This window comes from Canis aureus, chromosome 13, assembly GCF_053574225.1.
Source record: "Canis aureus isolate CA01 chromosome 13, VMU_Caureus_v.1.0, whole genome shotgun sequence".
In the NCBI taxonomy this organism is placed as follows: domain Eukaryota; kingdom Metazoa; phylum Chordata; class Mammalia; order Carnivora; family Canidae; genus Canis; species Canis aureus.
The window spans coordinates 66138158-66161136 of NC_135623.1; the positions used below are offsets into that span (position 1 = coordinate 66138158).

Sequence of the window (22979 nt, forward strand, 5' to 3'; positions counted from 1 at the left end):
GAGAGAAGCTGCACACTCCCCTCGCCACACACACATTACATATTTCTTGCTTAGCCTAAGAGGGATCAGGTAATCCTCATTTCTACAGGTAAAAGGAAACAGATCAAACAGGCCCAGGGATAATGCTGGAAGACTGCAAATGGAGAGCCGAGATCTGCATACTGCTGCTCTGAGAACAGCCTTCTAAGAATGCCACCTGCCAAAGGCCTTAGCTGGTTCCAGCTGGGCCAGCTTCTGGCTAAGGTACCAAAAGGGAAAAGGGGGAAATGAGCCCCCACAGCCATCCAGAATTCTCTCTTATCAATCGCTTTACACTAATCACTGTGTTACTACTACTTCATAAGTTGCTGAGGGAGGAAAAATAAACACTGTATCAAAATAATACAGAGACTTTCATAAATTCAGCACATACTACCAATCAAGATTGTAATATATTCTTTTAAAAAAATCAGTAAAAATTCCTTCCCAACTCTAACAAATAATGAAAAGTAAAGGCAAAACAAATAAGTAATTCATCTTGTACAGGGATAATAAATTGCACAGGTTGGTCAATTTTTAATCCCCTGATAAAGACCTAAATATTAAAAATAAAACTTCATTCATCATTTACCAAGAGTAACTAATCATTCCTAGGATTAAAGGGCAAAGGGTAGAACACAAATCCAAGGACACCTCCCTTAGATCAGTGGGGAAGGGGGAGGAAGGTGGAAGGAAAATGCATCAGGCAGACAGACTAGGTGGGAAACTCCATTTTATTCCCTTTTAAGATTTTATGATTTTTGAGTAAATGCGGAAAATTCCACTTGCTTAAGCATCAATGAATTAAGACATACAGAATATTTATCACTGTGTCTCTTTATGTTCAAGAGTAGAGGGAAAAGAAAAGGATGTGCAAAGGTTTGACATTGAAGATAAAACTAATTTAGTATACAGATAAGATCTAAAACAGATTCAATTTCATTTTCTGGTCACTGGTTCAACTAATAATCCCAACTCTACCCACCCCAGCCTATACCATTATTTTGGGGGAATCACATCAAGGCATTTAGATTTATAAGCAAACATTTTTTAAAGGCTTGTCACTTCTTGAATATACAAAGCTCTCTATGTAAAATGGAGAAATTGATTTAATTTTTTTCTCTAGACTTATGTCACATAACTAAAGTTAGAGGCATAAATGTTACATTTTTATCTGACTAGTTTCAATGTCAAATGACAAAAGAGCTGAATATTAACATTAGCCACAATTATAGAACTAAAAATTCAAATGTATCTGATCAAGATATAAGAAATGTGAATTTAGAGGTTTTTAATTAGCAAAGTGTTGGGTACTTTGAAATTAAAATCGTCTAAGCTAGCTACTTAAAGAAAAAGGCAACTGTCATGAAAATCATAAATAAAAGGAATCATGGAAATAATCAGTTTCAACTCATCCAGAAAATCAAGAAAGAAGTTTCCATTCCCTCTTTTCCCTTCTCTTCTTCTACTACTTCCTGGAGGACAGTGAGAAATGCTTGGTCTTTGTACCACAGCAGAATACTGGTTTCTCCTAAAGAAGTACACATACCGATGGGCATGGAGAGCTACTCAAGGCAGTCACTGACTCGTTTACTATTCCTTTTCTCTCTCCACCTTCTCTGAGGTTAAGCCCCCAGTGAATCTCTAACCACTTAACACAGGCACCAGCAGAACCGATACTTGAAACAAAAGGACTGAGCCCTGGTATTTGAAAGGGAAAAAAGTACAGCATCATCCTTTAGGCATTAAAGTCTTTTTTTCCTCTCACCAACTTTCTCAAGAATTGCCAAGATGTATCAGCTCTGGGCTCCAACTAATTCTGTCACTGATTGCTTTGCAATCCTAAATCACTCATTTCTCTTTAATTAGCTTGTTGATCTAAAAAAAACAAAAAAAAAACAAAAAAAAAAAACAAAACCAAACATATGTAGGTAGTACAAGGTAGGCAGGACCCTGATAAAAACCTGATCTCTTTCTAATATGTGTGAATGGGACAGTAGGAAATAGCAGATAAAACGGAAAATATATAAATGACCCAATAATATAATTAAAAAGATATGTTTTTTTCTGATCAGGTGTAAATTAATTGTATCTCCTAGAACAAAAAGGAAGCCAACTGTTGGTAGATTATCTGGGAAAAACTAAACCCCAAAAGGGACTTCCCCAAAGATAACAGCTGGTTTCTTGTTTTCTTATTTTTATTTGTTTTCAACACAGTACACATTTACTTAGCATTTATAATTTACAAAGCACTGTACTTTCTAGAGTGGAGAATGCTGAGGTGAATAAACTACCCGTCTACCCAAAAAAAGGAACACTTGGTTAGTATTTATATTCTTGATCTTAGAGATTTTACATTCTCTGCTGACTCTCAGCATTGCCTATTTACTGGGTAAAATGTATAGTCTCCCATATTAAAGATGGACATGCAGAGTGTTCCATTTGAAAAATGTTATAAGGGATTTGACTTTATGGCAAGTGCTAAAGTACACAGACTCATAATTCCCTAGAATGTGCTTACAGAGACACTGTAGCTATTGCTGAAATCTTTTTCCCCTGTTTCTTCTTTCCACTCTTAATATTCTACCTGAGGAAGCCAAAGTTTAAAAAGTTTTAAGAGCCACCACTCAAAGGGACTCACAAACCAAAAGAGTTAAGAACTCTTACAGTAAGAACTCTTACTGTAGAAAGTTTCCTGCCCTCAACTTTGGGTACCTGGAGGTATTCAATATGCAGACCCACCGCCTCACAGAGTACCTGACAAACAGGAAAAAATGGCATGAAGTATTGAAAAAAATCAAGAATAAAATAAAACTCAAAAAATAAAAATAAAAAAATAAAACTCAGAGCTCTATACTGCTCATCTACTAAAATTAACAAATTCTTTTTAAGACAGATAAAGTCAGAAAAACCAATCAACAAAGAAACAGAAATAATTGTAAGATTTGAATTTTTTTTACAAACCTTTCCTGCTGCCTGCCGATCACTTTTAAAAATTACAGTCTCCTCATTAACTGGAGGTAAGTTAGTCATAGATTCAATTATTACTGAAAAATGAAACAAAGGAGATTATTTCAAGATTTAATCACAAGATAATGTAAAATTTAAGTGAGAATTTAATTTAGCCTTTAACTTCAACAAAATTTAAAATGAAATTTAAGGTGAGCTAATATACCTCATAACTACTCTTAAAAGAACAGTCTATTATCAAGTGGCACACGGAAATAGATTCTACATATTTTAATTTAAAACAAAAAGCTACAATTCTAAGAAAAAAAAAACTAAAGTAAAAATTCTCACAGAAAATTGGTATCATCCACTAAGAAGTTAATAAAACAAGTTATGTACATTTTCCCAAGCAATTTTTACTCAAAGTATAATCACATTTAGTCACAAAACTCCTGTTTTAGGAAAAATTAGTCTTCTTTCTCACTCTAGAAATTCTTTCTACAAAGCACTGAGTACTCACTGATCAATGAAAAAGCTAAAGACTTCCCAAAAGCATCTTCCTCTGAACAGATGCAGAATAATGGAACTCACAGTAATTTTTATCATTCTCCTTCTCAAAAAGCAAAAGCATTATCCCACTAGTCTATCATATAATCTCCAATTCCTGTAAGTGCCACAAATGTTAAACAACCAAGCTACCAGAGCAAAGAGAAAAAAAGCAAACAATAGGCTCTTAGAAAATTAGAGCAACATGTAAGCATACTTTGCCACATTATACAGATAATGGCATGTCCACTTGAGAAATGAAATACGTTCAGGTTATTAAAATTCATTTACAAAATTCCAACTGTATTCAATTATTTATAACAGTGCTTCTAAGTTCTAAACATATATGGAGTAAAAGAGCACAGATCAACAGTTTTTGCATTAGGTCTGTTTCTTGAATAGATGATGAGTAAGGACTGATGGTGACAGTGAGCACTCACAGCATTTTCAATCATTTCTCCACCTTAATCCCCTCCCCAAGAATCAAATTACATGAAAATAAAAGATCACCTAATCCAATACCCTCATTTCATAGAAAGATAAAACAAAAAAACAGGATTTAAGGGTTTAATATTATCACATGGCCAATTTCAGACGAAGGCATCCCCAGAACCTAGAGTAACCTGGATCCCTAGTTCCAATCCTCTTCCTTTAACAACATGACTTCTGACCGTGTTTCCTTCTAGGTGGCAGTTGCAGGTAGTTGGGTACAAATAAACCTAAAGTTTGTACCGTATGCTGATAAAAATCTCCAAGGCTATCAATAGCCAAAATATGTACCAGTATAAGATCCTTAATTTCCTGAAATCTGTCTACTTCTACCCAGGTGGATAAGATCTAAATAGCCTCTTGCATTTTCCAAAGTAAATAAAGGGAGAGAAAGAAAAACAAGCCAGCATTGTAGAATAACTGCAGAGTACAAAGCCAAATCCTGTCTTTTTCTCCTTAGGCTCTTATCTGAATTCACATATTTTTTGCTTCATGTACTAAAACTTATTATATTTTCTCTTTTGTAATTTGCTCCAAATCACGTTCAATATTTTCCGCTCTCAAAACAGGGTAGCATGTGCTGATTTTGAGTCAATCTTTATTCCCAACAGCTTGAGAATTTTGTTAGTCTATTAGGGCATGCTAGTGAAACCAGTATCTTTAAAAAGCATTATTCCTTGCACATCATATATTTCATATTTTTTTCTTGAGAAACATTACAACCTTTTTCTATATGCATCAAGTCTAATAAATGCTCAACTCACTATGTAATCAAGTTATTACTTATTTGACTTACTTATGCATATTATTAAATGCCATAAGATAACTCAAAAACCAGTAAATGTAATGACTCAAGAATTAGTTTTAATAATCATGATTTTTATTAAAAGAAAGTTTCACTTTAATCAAAATTTTGATTAATGAATTGCAGAAGTACAAAATTACGTAATTACAAACCTTTTAAAATATTGGAATGGACAATGTTAGAAAAAGGTCATAAGTCAATTTCTGGACTACCACTGACCCATTATACAACTGAGCATAAGGGCAAATGAGTTAGGTTTTTCTGGGTCCCTTAAGTCCTGTAAACTAAGGGGGCTGGTGGACAATCTAGGTCTTTTATCCAGTTCAAATATCCTTTGACTTTGTCAACTCTGAGTTCTACTTTCAGATGGATCTTGGTATGAGAGCTAATGGTAACTACATTAACTTCAAGGGCTTTAGTATACTTACCTCACATCCTGCGGCTAAAAGAAATCTATAATATCTAGTTCTTTTCTAACCAATAGCTTTATATTTCATGACATTAAATGACAGAACTTTCTAATTTACATGTTTCTAAAATAAAAATCAAGGACAGTAGGTAGAACAATGTCCCCCTTGCCCAAAACACCCAAAACTCTAAACCCTGAACGTATAAATATGTTATCTTACATTAAAAGGGGGGGGGGGGCATTTTGCAGATATGATTAAGAATAAGGACCTTGAGATGGGGAGATTATCCCAGATTACAACCCTCCTAAGGAGTCCTTAAAAGTAAATAATCTTTCCAGGCTTTGGTCAGGGAGAGATGTGATGAAGGGAGAAGGGTGGGAGAAGGTATATTACTGACTTTGAAGATGCAAGAAGGGGGCCATGAGCCAAGGAATACAGGCAGCCTCTAAAGCAGAAAAGGAGAAAATGAGTTCCTTTCTAGAGCCTTTAGAAAGGAACTCAGCCCTGATGGACCCCTTGATTTTAGCCCAGTGGGACCCACATCAGACTTCTGGCCTACAGAACTATAACACCATAAATTTGTGTTGTTTAAAGCCACTAAGTTTGAAGAAACTTAACAGCAATAAAAAACAAATACTCCAAATAAAAGAAAATTCTGGAGAAATGTCAGTAAAAGCAGACTTTATATTTTTTAAAGACAATGCATTTGTGAGTTACATATATAAAACGGAATTTATTCAAACTTAATTACTATAAAATGAAGTATTATTACATATGTCACAGAAAATGCACTTGTCATAAGCCTTTGATTTGATGAGTACAAACTTGGATATAAAGAATTTTATTTGTAAAATTATTTACATACCTAATTGCTCAATAATACTTGAAACCATCCCAAAAGGCTTTAATTCAATATCTTCAGGCAGAATAATAGTGAGTTCTTCAACAGAAGGTAGTTCCTATAATATAAAAAAGCATTAATTTTCCTCCAGCTTCAACGACTAAAAAAAATGGGACATCATTTCCATTTAAAGCACTATAAACATTCCTGAAGATGGGGTCTCTTAAGCACTTATTCCATCTCTGATGTTATCGTTTTTAGTGTCTGACAGTATTTCTTCCACCTCCAGTATCTCCCCACGAGTGACGCAACAGCATCTATACCTTAATCCAGCTAGACTAAGAACATGGACAAAATACCTACATTTTTTCAATCATACTTGAGTGAGACAAAAAACAAAACAAAACAAGCTATTATTGTTAAGGAATCCAATGTTTAAAAAAAAAAAAAGGACATTTCACATAGTGATTCCCAGAGAAATAATTCTACTGACCACTACAATTTCTCCACAGAAGAAGAGTTCTCTCTCTTAGCTGTTTTAATTTGGTTACTTTGACAGAGATTAAGTAGTTGAAAACAGCAACAGCAATCTTTCCTGGGACTGTTTGAAAAAGAGTGTCTGGCCTCTTCAGGAAAAAAATCTAGAATTCTTGGGAAACAGAACACAGGCTCCCTCGAAAAGCTGTGAAATGTTGCCTAGTATCTTCTTTCTCTATGTAAAAAACTAAATATCTTTACATTTAAAAATTCTTTTCTGACCCAGCTACTATAGTAATCTCAGTTGCTATAGAAACTAGATGCTGAAGTAGAGATGAAGTTGAAGAGAAGTCTAAGAATAAAACTGACCTTAGGCTTTAAGCGAAATAAACAGAATTTTCTATTTTTGACCTTTGCCAAAAGACCACAACTAACTTTTAGAAGGCTTGAAAGTGTAAAGATCCTATTACTGGCATGTTCGGAGTTGGTTTGGAAGGAAAAGGTAACTTGAAGAAATGCTGAAAAATATGGGAAAACCCTAAACAGTACAGTGTATTACAGAGGACTATATCATGGGTAATCATTTTCCTCTTCAAGGATTCAACGTTTTTAACAAATCAAATAACCAGAGTTAAAGTATAATTCGCTTCTGGGAGATGCTATTTTCTGATTGAGAATTACTCATGAACAACCACACTGAAGGTCTCAACAAACTCCATTCAGAAGACTTAACTTCTACATGGTTAGTCTGAATGGTGCTGGAGGAAATGATTGTGTTTTATGCGTCAGAATTTTTTCTGAGTACTTTTAGGGAGAGGACAACCACCTGTCATTTTTGCATATTAAATATGGATAGTCTTTTCTTGGCAAGACCATGGTTTGAAATTGGTCCATGTGTGTATTAAAATAGAGAAGGGAGTACAGTTGTTAGAACTGGGAAAGAACATGTGACATGGAATAGCCTTGTTAAGAAGTTTTCAGCTAAAGAAATCCCACACCCAGTTGAAAACGAGAATGGAGAACTACGATGCTGGGAGATAGCAGACGTGGAGAGCAAATCACACTGACTTCTGCTTCTAGGGGTGGCACCCCTAATAAGTAGAGAATGGCATTTTCTAATGCCGAAGTATAGTGATGAAATCTGAAATCTGCCCCACTGACTAAGCAAATTACAGTTAAATCTAGAACAAAAACTTTCCCTACTTCTGGACTGCAATAAAGCCCACTAAAATAAAGTCAGGATCATGTAGGTAGAACAAAGGATAAGGAAATCTTCAAAGAGGAAGTGCTGTTAGATATTTTCGGAAAACCTCTGAACGGAGGAGGAGGGTAGGTATGTCATTAATGCTTAGAACACAAAATAATGTTATTTTCAAATAAATAAATGCTATTTGGCCACAGAATTAAAAGTTCTTGTTTTGTATTTTCTATTAAGAGGAATAAAGGCCATGCAATATATTATGATTTCATACAGATTATAACTCTGATACTGTTGATTTCTTCTAACTTTAAAATATAAAATACATGCTCCTGTTTTTTAAAAAAGGAAAAAATTAGTAGTACAGAGGGACTCAGAGTAAAAAGCAAAAATTCCCTATTTTACTACTTTCAACCTTCCAATTCCTCTCCATAGAGCTCTGTTAACAGTACCTTTCAAATACATTTACCATGCAGATATAAACTTTATTTCTAATTGTAAAATGTTTTACTTATATCCACATTATACTGCAAGCTATCTTTTCTATATTTTGTACATCTTTCTACACCAAAACATAAACATTTAATTTTTTTTTAGATTTTTTAAAAATGTATTTATTAGAGACGAGAGAGAGAGAGAGAGAGAGAGAGAGAGAGGCAGAGACACAGGCAGAGGGAGAAGCAGGCTCCCTGCAGGAGCCTGATGTGGGACTCCATGTGGGACTCCATGTGGGACTCAATCCCAGGTCTCCAGGATCGGGCCCTGGGCTGAAGGCGGCGCTAAACCGCTGAGTCACCGGGGCTGCCCAAACATCTGATTTTTTAGACATTCTTACAGTGTATCTCTGTAGACTATAACTTAACACATCACCTGATAAAACATCTGCCTCTTTTTAACTTTTACCATTACACACAATGATACAGTGAACTATCCCTTACATGCATCTTCAAGTCACTCCTGTGATAAATCCCCATAAGTCGAAATGCTAGACCCAAAGGTACAAATGCCTTTATAGTTTTGACAGATACTGCCAACTTTCTTTTCAAAAAGGTTGTCAATTAACAATTCCACAAACAATGAGAGATTTTCTCACACTCTTGCCATCACTGAGACGCAAACTTTCAATCTCTGCTAGGGTGACAGGTTGACAATATAAAACAGCATCTTGCTTTTATTTTAATTTCTTCATTAATCAGAAAGACTGTGCATTCTTGCATGTTTCCTGGCTTTCTAATTGTGTTTATGAATTGTTTGTATATTTTACACATTTTTCTTTCAGAAGGTTCTTTTTTTATTAACTTATAAGAGAACTTTGGGTTAAAGAACATTTGCCCTTCACCAAATATGAAAACATCCACTCCCTTTTCTCCCAGAATGGTTTTTAGCATTTAAGTTGCTTAATGAACTTTAGCATTTTAATTTTTATATAGTCAAATACATCTATATCTATATATCTATATATATTGGCTTTTGAGACTTATGTCACAGAGAGACTTTCCCTATACCAAAATCATTTTTAAATTCACTATTTTCATTGCTTCTCCAATTTCAATTTTAATATTTGTATATTTGGTCCATTTGTAATTTTATCCTTGTAAAAAGGCAAGGCACAGATTGGCTTTATCTTTACCCATATTACTAGCCAATTATTACCATATATTATAGAATAATCCATCTTTTTCCCTACTAATATGAAAAATAAATGTTAATACATACTAAATGTATTCATATATTTGGGTTTTTTACTGAAATCTCCATTCAGTTCTACTAATCTATTTCAGTGTCAGTAATAAACTATTTCAACAACTGTACCTTTCATTGTATGCTTTAATATTTGGGAATAAGGCTAGGTCCTCTATCCATTCCATCCATATTTTTCCCCTTGGAATTCTTCTAACTATTCTCATGCTTATTTCACTAAGCAAACTTTAGAACCATTTTGTCATATCATATAGTATTGATTAAAATCACATTTAATTAGATTGTCTCAAGTCCTAAATAGTCCATAGGTTTATCTGAACCCATCTTATACCTTATTTGCTATTGTATATTTATTTAATAGCTTTTATTGCCATTATAAATGTATCCTTTATAGAGTATCATTTGAACATAAGAAAGCATCATGCTGAAATTTTTGTCTAATGACTTTCTTGTGTATTTCCAAAAAAAGTAAGTCCTCCTCCTCATTTTCAATTATTACATCATATTTTTCATTTTTCAAATATTGATTGGTATGTCCAGAATATCAGGCATCAAGAAAGTGTAATGATAGTGGACATGATGTATGACTATTTATTAGGAATGTTTCAAATGTTGAGCATAACAATGCATCTTGACTGAAATTTCTTTTTAAAAATGTGAACAGGGATCCCTGGGTGGCGCAGCGGTTTGGCGCCTGCCTTTGGCCCAGGGCGCGATCCTGGAGACCCGGGATCGAATCCCACGTCGGGCTCCCGGTGCATGGAGCCTGCTTCATGTCTCTGCCTCTCTCTCTCCCTGTGTGACTATCATAAATAAATAAAAAAAATTATAAAAATGTGAACAAAAAGTGACCATCTATTCCTACTGTGTTCTTATTTGTGTGTTTTTAAAACCAGACTGCTGAACTTTAATTCCTTTTCATCATCTTTTGAGATCATTATAAAACAAAATTTACTCTAAGTTGAGAAGAGCAGGTCAGCTCCAGAGTCTGATGAAATCTCGATGTTCTCTAAGGATGTCTATGAGACACATCTAGCAATGAGGAAGACAGGTGAAGATATACAAAGAATATTTGTTGTGAGGCAGGGATCCACTCCTGTGGCCAAAGGCAGAGTCTGCCAGGATTCCTTACTTCCTGTTATCCTGTTTCTTACCCATGTATTAACAGGATGAAATTGCCTACAAATGGGAAGGATCTGTCTCATATAGAACCAAACTTAGAGAAAAAAAAAACAGAGAAATACTGTTATCTGTGATCACCACCATACCTTTCATTCCAATTCAGTGATCCCACTATCTTATGACATAGGAATGTATATACAATTAGATTCCTAATATTACTAAAAAAAGACCAATGAAGGCATTAAATTGCCTCTTGATAGTTAACAGACCTACCTGAAAAAGTGATGTGCATGAAATCTCTATCCCAAATACTCTGCAGAACATAAAAGGTATATAAAGAACTAAATATTACACATAAAACCTATAATAAATGAAATCAGCCTAGTACAACTCCAGACCAAAGGCCTATTACCGAGTTTACCTTTGAAAGTCCAGTCAAGCCAAGCAATATAGTTGCTTTGAAAATGGCAGATATTTGGGGAATTGGATCAAAGAGTATGTGTATTTGTTCCTTTTAAACAAGCATGCTTTCCATAAAGATTTTTGTCAGGCTTCAAGAGGCAGAACTTTAGAAGGTTCGAAAGGAAAGTTCCTGGGACTATCGTGTCCGAATGGGCAGTACATGATCTTGTCTTGATATCTGTATGTCAAATGTTACTTTCTCGGCCCTAACCATGGAATCTGAAATACTGTACCTCCACCATGCCTAGTTACTCTTTATTAAATTATCCTGTTAATTTTCTTTTTTGTAAACACATTACTGTCTAACACCCTATGTGTTGTCTTGCTTAAAGCCATTTCAAGGTAATAAATCCAACAATAAGCAGAACTTGGCCAGCCTTGTTCATTGCTGTAACACCCAAGACAATGACCAGCATACAGTAGGTGCTTAGCATAAACTTACTAAATGAAATGACTTAGATCTCATCAGTCTAAGTTAAACAAAACTCTCAAAAGAAATCAGTCTTTTTCAATCAGAGCAAAATCAGATAATGAAAACATAATTCCCAGAATTCAACAGAATCCCCAAGGAATGAAAATTAAAAAGGCAGGTTTCTAAGGAAGCTTCACTGTCCAGAACTGATCCATAGATACCTCGGTTTGTAGCAGCAAACAGTATTACAATCATTAGATTAAAATCTGGCTCCCTGTTAACATAGCAGCTGTTCAGCAGCTGTTCCCAGTAAGATAATGAATAAATCTGCTCAGTTGCATAATATCCTTTTAAGAAATAAAAATCCATCACTTTACTTTTCCATGAGTAGGGGAAGAATGTGTTTGTATCACAGAAAAGAGGAAAAACACACAAACTCCAATAAAGAAAAAAAAAAAAAAAACAGTAGCCAGAACACACATTGGACAGACACTACCACTCTTGATAGGACACACAGGATATGAAGAATTAAAAGTAAAAGGCATAGTGATAAAACTAAAAAACCAGGGACGCCTGGGTGGCTCAGTGGCTGAGCGTCTGTCTTCAGCTCAAGGCGTGATCCCGGGGTCCCCAAGTCCCCAATCGGGCTCCCTTCAGGGAGCCTGCTTCTGCCTCTGCCTGTGTCTCTGCCTCTCTCCCTGCGTCTCTCATGAATAAGTAAGTAAAATCTTAAAAAAAAAAAAAAAAAAAAAAAAAACTAAAAAAACAAAGGTAGAGGTGATGAGGGAAACTTGGGATAGAAAGACCTTCTCCACCATTTAAGTAAAAGCTAGGTATACTGAAAATAAAAGAAGGCTGTTTACTTCAGGTAAGAAGATTAAAGTATGAGCCTGGATTATCCTACAACCCTCATGGAAAGATGGATAAGTGGGTAAGAAAGGCTCTTGTTATTCTGCTTATACCAGACACTAACTACATTTGGTTATTTAAATTTAATTAAAATTAAATAAAATTTAAAACTCAATATTTGGTTGGACTAGCCACATTTCAAATGCGCAACTGTTAAAGTATTAACACAGCATGGACATAGAACATCTCCACCACTGCAGGAAGCTCTACTGAACAGCACTGCTTTACATTGTCATACACCCAAAAAGCCCACCATTACAAAACATACACCTAGGGATTAATAGCACCACTCTATTTTTGGCCATTAATACAGATACAACTTTAGGCCACATTTTAACAACATACAACATATTGCTATGTAGTCTTAATGATAACCTGAATACTTTGCCTGGGAAATGAAGATCTGTGATAAATCTCTATTTTTACCACTGTCATTTCCCTAAATTAAAAAAAAACTAAAACCTGTCTTAAGTGTACAATATCTACAACTAGAGATAAATATCCATGCTATCACTTAAATAAAGTTAATATTATGTATAAGGACTCAAAACAAATGTTATTTGTAAGAACAAAAAATAGGCAAGGAAACAAAGAAAAAGACTTCATTCACATTATTAGCAAAAGAAAAAGCCACATGGAAATTAAAATCCCGGGCAGCCCTAGTGGCTCAGCGGTTTAGCGCCGCCTTCAGCCCAGGGTGTGATCCTGGAGACCCGGGATCAAGTCCTGCATCAGGCTCCTTGCATGGAGCCTGCTTCTCCCTCTGCCTGTGTCTCTGCCTCTTCTCTCTGTGTGTCTCTCATGAATAAATAAATATAATATTAAAAAAAAAGGAAATTAAAATCCCCAGATACATAGTGCCATTTGGTAAATGAACTACTAAAATTCAACATACTAAATATACAGTTCCAAGTCAAAGGCTCTATTAAAAGATAATATGGTCCAAGCACATGCAATTTAAGAAAGCTTACATTATGATACAATCATCTATCACCAAGACAAAATATCCTACATTATTCAGAAACCAAATAACCAGGTAGCTCAAATGATCAAATTCTAATGTTGCTTTTTACGCAGGTCTACACAAGTACTAAAAACACAGCACACCGAAATCTACCTGTTACTAGTTGTGAATCTGCTCTCCCACTATCTTGGGCAAATCACTTTCTTTCTGGGAATCAGTTTTCTTCTCTCTGAACAGTGGGAAAACTGAGCAAAGTTCTGAATATTTCATGCAAATGGCCAATAATACAATTTAAAAAAATGTTTAACTGCATGTAATCAAAGAGACAGCACATTTAGATACAAATTATATTCCAGCCTCAAACACAATTACTGTAATTCTGGATAAAAGGTTCCCATAACTATGGCATTAAAGAAATGCATGGTCCTACCCACACTTCTGAAATATCCATGAAAGAGCAATTATTGTTTATGTTACAAGAATATTATTATATTCTGATTTCTGAACATCTGTATGGCCTACAAGGTTGTTCAGTTAAGCAAAACATTCAAATGTAACCTATTAAAACAAACTGTAGACACGTTAGTTAAAAAATGGATGTGAGACGTCCAGTGCAAAAATGGAAGGAGCTAATGGGTCAAAAATGGCCCTCTGAAATGGTGACATTTGTGCATTACAATGACCTTGCATTTTCTAGCTCTTAAGATTTACTATTGGGCAAGAAAAAAAATCAGTAAGGAAAAAAAGTCAGTAATTTATAATTTTCTGAGGCAAAATTATCTGAAGAACCTTGATTGGGGTTTTTACTTATAAATCTAGAAAAAGGGCAGCAGGCAGTAATGGGAAAAAGAATTAAAGATTCCAAAAGACAACTAATTCAATTGGCTAGACTGGGGAGACTTTTCTTAAAAGTGCGGAAAGTGGAATAAAATTATCTGACCACTTTCCTTATATTACCCAAAAATAGAGGACACGCATGTGGCAGCCAATTACCTGATGCTATTAGGTGAGCCTTCACTTTTCAGATATGGTTGGAAAGTAGGATCCAATCCCTGGAGTACTGAGAGCCATGATTGAAAACTTTTTTTTTTTTTTTTTTCCCCCTATAGCTGGTAAAACATATTGGAAAAAAGAATGGATTAGATCTGTACACTGTGTGGTAGCTAAGACCACATATAACGTTTAGTCCAATATTTCAACTTTACAAAAGTCCTTTTATAATGTTCCATAGAGCTCAATACACATTAATTGCCCTCATTAATTACCCTATCGAGTATACTAAACTTAAGATTCAGACTAGCCCACTAATTTTTTCTTCTTTTTTTAAAGGTTTTATTTATTCATGAGACAGAGAGAGAAAGAGACAGAGAGAGAGAGGCAGAGACACAGGCAGAGGGAGAAGCAGGCTCTATGCAGGGAGTCTGACGTGGGACTTGATCTTGGGACTCAGATCACACCCTGGGCTGAAGGCAGGCGCTAAACCACTGAGCCACCTGGGCTTCCCTAAATATTTTCACCTAAAAAAATGAAACCTAAAAAAAAAAAAAGAAACCTGGGGATAAATCCTACTTGGTCATGGTGAATAATCTTCTTAATGTATTGTTGTATCCTATTGGCTAGTATCTTGTTGAGAATTTTTGCATCCATGTTCATCAGGGATATTGGTCTATAATTCTCCTTTTTTGTGGAGTCTTTCTCTGGTTTTGGAATTAAGGTGATGCTGGCTTCATAGAACAAGTTTGGAAGGACTCCATCTCTTTCTATCATTCCGAACAGCTTTAGTAGAATAGGTATGGTTTCTTTAAACGTTTGATAGAATTCCCCAGGGAAGCCATCTGGCCCTGGACTTTTGTGTCTTGGGAGGTTTTTGAACCAGGAGGCTTCAATTTCCTCCCTGGTTATTGGCCTGTTCAGGTTTTCTATTTCTTCCAGTTCCAATTTTGGTAGTTTGTGGCTTTCCAGAAATGAGTCCATTTCTTCTAGATTGCCTAATTTATTGGCATATAGCTGTTCATAATGGGTTTTTTAAATCGTTTGTATTTCCTTGGTGTTGGTAGTGATCCCTCCTTTCTCATTCATGATTTTATTTTTTTTTCATGATTTTATTAATTTGAGTCTTCTCTCTCTTCTTTTTAATAAGGCTGGCTAATGGTTTATCTATCTTATTAATTCTTTCAAAGAACCAACTCCTGGTTTTGTTGTTCTGTTCCACAGTTCTTTGGTCTCGATTTCATTGAGTTCTGCTCGAATCTTCATTAACTCTCTTCTTCTGCTGGGTGTAGGATCTATTTGCTGTTTTTTCTCTAGCTCCTTTAGCTGTTAAGGTTAGCTTTTATATTTGAGTTCTTTCCAGTTTTTGGAGGGATGCTTGTATTGCGATGTATTTCCCCCTCAGGACTGCTTTTGCTGTATCCCAAAGATTTTGAATGGTTGTATCTTCATTCTCATTAGTTTCCATGAATCTTTTTAATTCTTCCTTAATTTCCTGGTTGACCTTTTCAACACTTCTTTGCAGTGTCTTTGTATTTTTCTTTTAAAATGAATACAATGTTCTTACCCTGTTTTTCTCTAAAATTACTGCCAGAAACAAAGTTTCTAAGATTATCTTCAGGACAGCCTGGGTGGCTCAGCGGTTTAGTGCCGCCTTCAGCCCAGGGTGTGATCCTGGAGACCCCGGATTGGGTCCCGCGTCGGGCTCCCTGAGTGGAGCCTGCTTCCCCCTCTGCCCGTGTCTCTGACTCTCTCTCTCTCCCTGTGTCTTTCATGAATAAATAAATAAAATCTTAAAAAAAAAATTATCTTCAAAAGCTGACTCACATAAAAATATAATCCATCTAAATAAGAAACAACCTTCAACAATATAACTCTAAGCACTATTTATAAAAAAAAAAAAAAAAAAAAAAAAAAGATTTATTTATTTATTCATGAGAGAGACACAGAGATAGAGGCAGAGACACAGGCAGAGGGAGAAGCAGGCTCCATGCAGGGAGCCTGATGTGGGATTTGATCCCGGGTCTCCAGAACCATGCCCTGAGCCACCAAGTTAAGGCAGATGCTTAACCGCTGAGCTACCCAGGTGTCCCTAAGCAATATCTTTTTTTATGTTAACTGAGGAGTCCATGTTTCATCAAATCTAAGGCATTGACTTTATATATCACGAAGATATAAGCACTGCCAAATAACTGTAATGTCATCAACTTTTAGTCCCAAATTTCAAAATGAAAGAAATGCCCATTAATTGACAACATTAGGCATATGGATAATAAATCAATGAACAAGGAAACACTCCCTGAGCCCCTACTATGTAAGCAACACTGGAATACAAGTGCCATGCCACAGACTCTATCTAATGAGTGAGATAGTTCAAATTCTCTTCACCTGTCACCTTTCCATACCCATCTGATCTGTCTTACAATTCAGGATGACTTCCTTGACCCCTGCACTGCCAGTTATCTCCTCTTCCACTCAATCCTACTACTTTGTATGTCCAGTACCATTCATCCCGCATTCAATCATTAACTTTCTGGTGTCACTTTGCTTTTAGCAAAAGTATGTATGCTCACTCTCTAGCTAGATTCCCTTTTAACAGACATTTGTCTTTATCCTCTAAAGCAATCAGAACTTATTAAAATCTACTGAGGAATAGGGAAATCTAATAAAATGGAATACTTTTATATAATAGCCATAAATACATATATACACAGAACATACATGGTTACTTTACCGAATAAAACACTATCTTCATAAGAATATCTGAAAATATTCTTTTAGCTTAAGGGATCATTTCTGTTTGCTATAAGCTCTACTAAAATAATTTTGTATAATGAAGCACGAAATTTAAATTTTTTTTAAAAATCTGAGCACTATTTTTAAAAAGCACCAAGCATTAATTTAAAAACACCTCAAGTATATGAGCCATTTCTTAAATATCAGACATTTGGAAAAGAATGTTAAGTTTTATCAGTATTCTATGATACATAATAACTTCAAATACATTTAGAGTCATAAAATGCTAAGTTGAAAGAGGCCTGTATTTAGGGCAAAGCTTACAAAGTAAGCTAGCCCTTAAAAACAACATACTCAACTCAATCATTATTAAGTGAAGACTATGGTACACTGCAAATACATGGATGATGAGATCAAAAATTAAGAAATAATCTGCTGTAACTTCTGACCACCTGAGGTGGCCCAGATACTTCTATATCCTGTAAGGATGTTTAAGGGTATCTGTCTGCGCTGCCAAAATCAGAAAGAAAATCTATGTACTCAACCTAACTACAAAATGCCTTCGTTTTACAATATAACATAGGCAATCTCCAAACTATGAAGGTTCCAAGAAATGCTATATTATGTGTATAAATATGCATTAATATGCCTACTGCAGTATTGTCAGTTTTTTATCACCATAAGCACGGTAACCATAACTTTGAAATGTTATGTAAAGCCTTCCAAGTTTTCAGAAAAGAAAATAATAGGCATTAATTTAAAAACTTAATTTCTTTTTTTTAAGATTTGTATTTATTTGAGAGAGCACGCAGGTGCATGCGCACATATGAGGGGGGGGGGTGAGGGGCAGAGGAGTGGGAGAAGCAGCCTCCCCGCTGAGCAGAGAGCCCCAGGGAGCTTGACGCAGGCTCCACCCCAAGACCCTGGAATCATGACCAGAGCCAAAGGCAGACACTCAACCCACTGACCCACCCAGGTGTCCCATAAAATTCATTTCTGATTAAGGTTCTGAAATGTCACAATCCCATAAATGTTTTTTTGATTTTAATTACACGTGATTTATTTAAATAAAGAGTTCAGGACATCAATTGCTGAGAAAATTTTTTGAAAAGGACCTAATTTTCCAGTTTACTGAAACACTGAATAAACCCTATGTGGTTTAAAACAGTTTCAAAGCTGTAATAGGTACGCTGCTATTTACTGTGTAGGTGTTATATAAATCTTCTCAGCATTAAAGAGGAGTTTATGATCAAAAGAATAATTCCACTTGGTTAAATTTAACAGCATATATTACATAACTATGACATTATAAAAAGAGCCAACTAAGACTACTTTCCTTTTCTATGCCTCTGTACCTAACCATTCCCTTTCTTTAAAATCAAGATACAACCATATCTTGTCATCCCAAGGGACTGTTACAACTCTCTAAGGTTTAATTCTAAAAGAACAATCTTGAGATTATTTCACTGTGGCTCCTATATACTTACAATTAAAGATCGGCGATAGTTAGTAGTTAGATCACCAGGATCTAACTTGCCAAGGATGGAAAAGATTTAAAAAGCTAGATCCACGGAGGTGACATTCCTGCTTGACAGACTAACTGGAGGTAAAAATTAAGGTCAGCATGCCTGAATGGCAATAGGAAACAACCTAGAATATGAGACATTTTATAAAGAGATGAACATAAAATTGGGTTAAATTGGGCAGGTCTATTCTAGAGATCTTCTAAAGATCCAGCACAAACTCTGAAATTGATAAAACTGTTTGGCCCATTTTAATTTATGTATACCTCTTAGCAAGTCCAACATGGTTACAATGTTTCCTTAATTTTCTTCAGCATTTCATTAGGAAACTAAATAAAATACATAGATCAAACCTCCATGCACAATCCCTGCTAAGAGGGTATACCAGTATGACCCGAACAAAATGGTATATTTGACATTGGCTAGAGCTGGTTTTAACAAGGGACAGTTCCCAGGAAAAGTGGATTGTCGGAAAGGGAAAGGGAAAGGGAAAGGGAAAGGGAAAGGGAAAGGGAAGGGGAAAGGGAAAGGGAAAGGAAAGGAACAAAACACACACACAAAAAAAAACAAATCCAATAGGATTGTCTCAAAAGTCGGCAAAGAAATCTGGCATTAATTGGTTGGTTCAAGGGGAAAATCGAAGTACAAGCCAGGGTCACAGCAATCTACATGCAAACTAGAATTTAAAAAGATTAATCTTTTTTTTTAATTTTTTAATTTATTTATGATAGTCACAGAGAGAGAGAGAGAGAGAGGGGGGCAGAGACACAGGCAGAGGGAGAAGCAGGCTCCATGCACCAGGAGCCCGACGTGGGATTCGATCCCGGGTTTCCAGGATCGCGCCCTGGGCCAAAGGCAGGTGCCAAACCGCTGCGCCACCCAGGGATCCCTAAAAAGATTAATCTATAGGTAAACAGAAATCAGTCAGTAAAGCAAGAAAAAGACACTCAAGATAACTATGAGAATATCCAAAGACTTGTAAAAGAAAGAGCCTGGCTATCTCCTCCTCAATAGCTGCCTTAGTTCCCATTGGCTTCCCCATCCAAGTCAGTTTACAATGCATCCCCCTTCTCTTGAGGTAAGTTGAGTCTTTTTTGGTTGGACAACCACAAGAGTCCAACACAAGTCACATGTTGGAAACTCTTATGTGATAAACTCTTCCAAGTATTTCCCTTTTACTCTCTAAATGGGATGACTATTACTGACTGAACAGCGTCCCTTTCTGAAGTGGAGAGAAGATGACTTCTTTCCTGCGACAGAGAACCAATTCCTTGTGGTTTGCAAGGGGCTGGTACCACCCACCCAACCCTCTCCTTCCTCAAAATACACACACATTTGGACTCCCTTCCTGTCAACGGGCTTTTACGTGTTCCCACCCTCACACCTGCCCATGTGTGTTCTCTAAAGCATTCACTTTCCTACATATCCTCCCACGCAAACAGGAGTGATTATGTGACTCATGCCCAAGCAACCTAAATACAATCCCACTAGCCTCAATGATGAGTTCAGGGCTGTGTACCAGGCCCCAGGTAAACCGGTACACATATCCCCCAAGACTTTCATATAGGACTATCATCAATGACCAAACTGCCAGCCCCGTGGAGAAAGCAGCAGAGTCCTAAAGACATTGAGTATACACGGCCATACCATTCTTGGTCTGCAGGGCCAAGTCATTCTCCTCCCGTGAACTTCAGAGTTGAAGTCCTGAAGGAGTCCTCATATATGCCCTAAGTCAAAGATCTGTGGCAATCCAGGGAACTCATTCCTCTACCTAACTCCAGTAGCAGTGGTCTAAAGGACTAGGAACTTCCAGTAAGTTGACTTCCTAATCATGTCAATATAAAATAAAGTGAACAGCTACTCAAGAATCCAAAGTTGAAAAATAAAGACTATAATTGCTTCTTCCATCCTTCCCAAAGATCCCTCGGAACTGGCACAAAAAAGGAACAGATTGGCTCACTGTTCAACTTTCAAAAGCTAACATACCTTTCCAGCAAAAATTTAATTTTCTGATTATGAGCCAAACATACACTCTCACAATTGAACAGCACTTCCAAAATTATATTTGTCTCTGCTTTATTTACTGTCTCTTTCCACCAGGCACTATGAGAACAGAACTGGAGGGTCTTGCTTACAGCACCTGTATATGAATGGTGTGCTGTAACAGTTTAAGAATGAATGAATGTAAGATGCCTGTCGTTTCCTCACTCATTCTATAATCATACATTACTGCTGACTGACAACCCACTATCTGTCAAGCATCCTATTGGACACTGGGAGCTAAAAAGAGCAGATATGAACCACCTTCAGCCCTCCAGAAGGTGGTTCCTGGCCTCTGTGTGAGGAACTTTTTTAGTTTTTAGTTTTCTAATGAAAATATGAGCACTGTAACCAAGAAAAATACTTAAATATATAGACTAAGATTTTGAATTAAATTTCAAGAGATTCACAAGGTAAAAATTCCAGGTCAAGTAAGAGACATAAGAAAATGACACATATAACAAGTACTGTGGGTCCTTTATTTGTTGATTTTTATACTCTAAGAAAACTTAAGTAGAGAGGTGATTAAGGTACAAGAGAAAGACCAAAGAAGTCTCCTAATGCTTTCAGAAAATAGTTGTAAGTTGGGAGAGCCTTTGCGTAAAAAGACCACGAAGGGATAGCAATGTCTGTAGTATGAAAACAAGAACCACCGATGAAACTGTATAAAAATCAAGGGGTTTTCAATACATAAAGCATGAGTGAGGTAGGAAATTTCTTATTACAAGTAGAGAAAAAGAAAAATATTGGCATGAAAAGAAAATTACCTTGAGACTCAAACTGTTTTCAAACCCTGCATTAAACTGTTTCGTAGATTTAAGTATTACATAATAATTGTAATTAGTGATCATTAAATTTTGAAAAAGCATCGGTAGTACCTGAAGTACATGTGGGTGTAGGGAGAATAAATAATGTGGCAATACAGCCTATATTTTGAAATTCTGAGGAGACATTCCTTTTGGATCATGAGGTTTCAACCAAACTACTATCCTTCATCCTTCTAGGGTGGAAAGAAGAGGAAAGAACCATGTAAGGATCAACTGTACAAACCAAACCTGTCAAGTGCCAATAAATACCAACCTATCATAAGTAAGTTTCCTCCATCTGTAACAAAAATGCTCCCAAAACTTCAAGCTAAGAGGAGTCTAAGAAACTCAACCCATCTAATTTCACTTTCTACATCTCTTAAATGCAATCAATTAAAAAGATTTCAATTATTACTGAGCAAAATTTTCTGACTTGTGGACAAAAACAAAAAAACAAAAGTGGTAAATATATATAAGAAATCTTTGTAGGAAAGATAAAAAAACAAAAAATAGCAAACTGAAGTTGATGCCCATCAAGAACAATAATCAAACATTAGATTTAGAAAAAACCTTAGCAAACAGATCAATCTTCTCTTTTATTTAAAAAAAAAAAAAAAAAAAAAAAAAAGGCACAGCAAATGTATATGCCCAGTAAGAGGTTGAGAAGTCTTCAAATTTACAGAGCTGGATATAGGCCAAATGAGATCAGTATTAGTATCATAACGTATTTTTAACATTCAAATTAGGTTTAATAACAAATCTAAGTACTTACATTAAGGAGTAACTCATCTTTTGTTTTAAGAGGAAAATTCTTGTTTTCCTTCTCAGTTTGTAAATCATCTTCTCCATCTGACACCAGTGGAGGAAGTGATATACAAGAGGAAGACGATGAGGAAGATGAGGAGGAAGAGGAAGAGGAGGAGCTTGAACTATCTGAATCTGTGTCACTGTAGGGAAGAAAAAGTAAAAAAACCTAGTCGTAAAGTATAATTTTAATGGTATTAAATTACAATTTTTCAACTAGGAAATATCTACTACACAGTTACTGGTGCTGATATAATTCAAAACCTAGCATTTCGAGATTGGCTATGGTATTTGGAAAGTAGTCTTCAATCCACTGATAACATTTTCAAAATCCCTGCTGTGACCTAAATCCTATTATTACTATAGACTCACACATCACACATTTGTCTTAATATAATCAAGCATGTGATAAATAACTGACAAAAGAGAGCTCTGGACAAGGTACCCTTTATTAGTTATCAATGACCAGATCACTTAATAGCCAATAAAATGCTTTCAATCTTCATACAACTTGGAAACTCCTGAAAGCTTTCAACCATGTCAACTCTACTCTACAAACTCCCTTAGCCCATTTTATGTGCTGTTTTTAAAAGTTCACGCTCATTTTCTCTTCTCTGTCCTCTTCGCATGGGTACTGTCATCCACTCAAATGATTTCAATGATCACTCATGTATAGATAACTCCTAAATCGTCAGCCTTGATACTGGTAACTCTAAGCTTCACCCCTAATCCCTAGCTACATACTGGCTACCTCTGTATGAGTAACGTAGACTTACT

The 22979-nt window shown here is 35.8% G+C and overlaps 1 protein-coding gene across 1 annotated transcript in view; it reads right to left on the bottom strand.

The window, feature by feature from the left end:
• NAF1 (nuclear assembly factor 1 ribonucleoprotein) overlaps positions 1–22979 on the bottom strand; it is a 40403-nt gene that overhangs the window by 13578 nt on the left and 3846 nt on the right. The window contains exons 2-4 of the mRNA XM_077846543.1: positions 22171–22345; positions 6083–6176; positions 2983–3065 (exon numbers count right to left, since the gene is read on the bottom strand). Coding sequence (XP_077702669.1) covers positions 2983–3065; positions 6083–6176; positions 22171–22345 — 352 coding nt within the window. The remainder of the gene's footprint in view (positions 1–2982; positions 3066–6082; positions 6177–22170; positions 22346–22979) is intronic.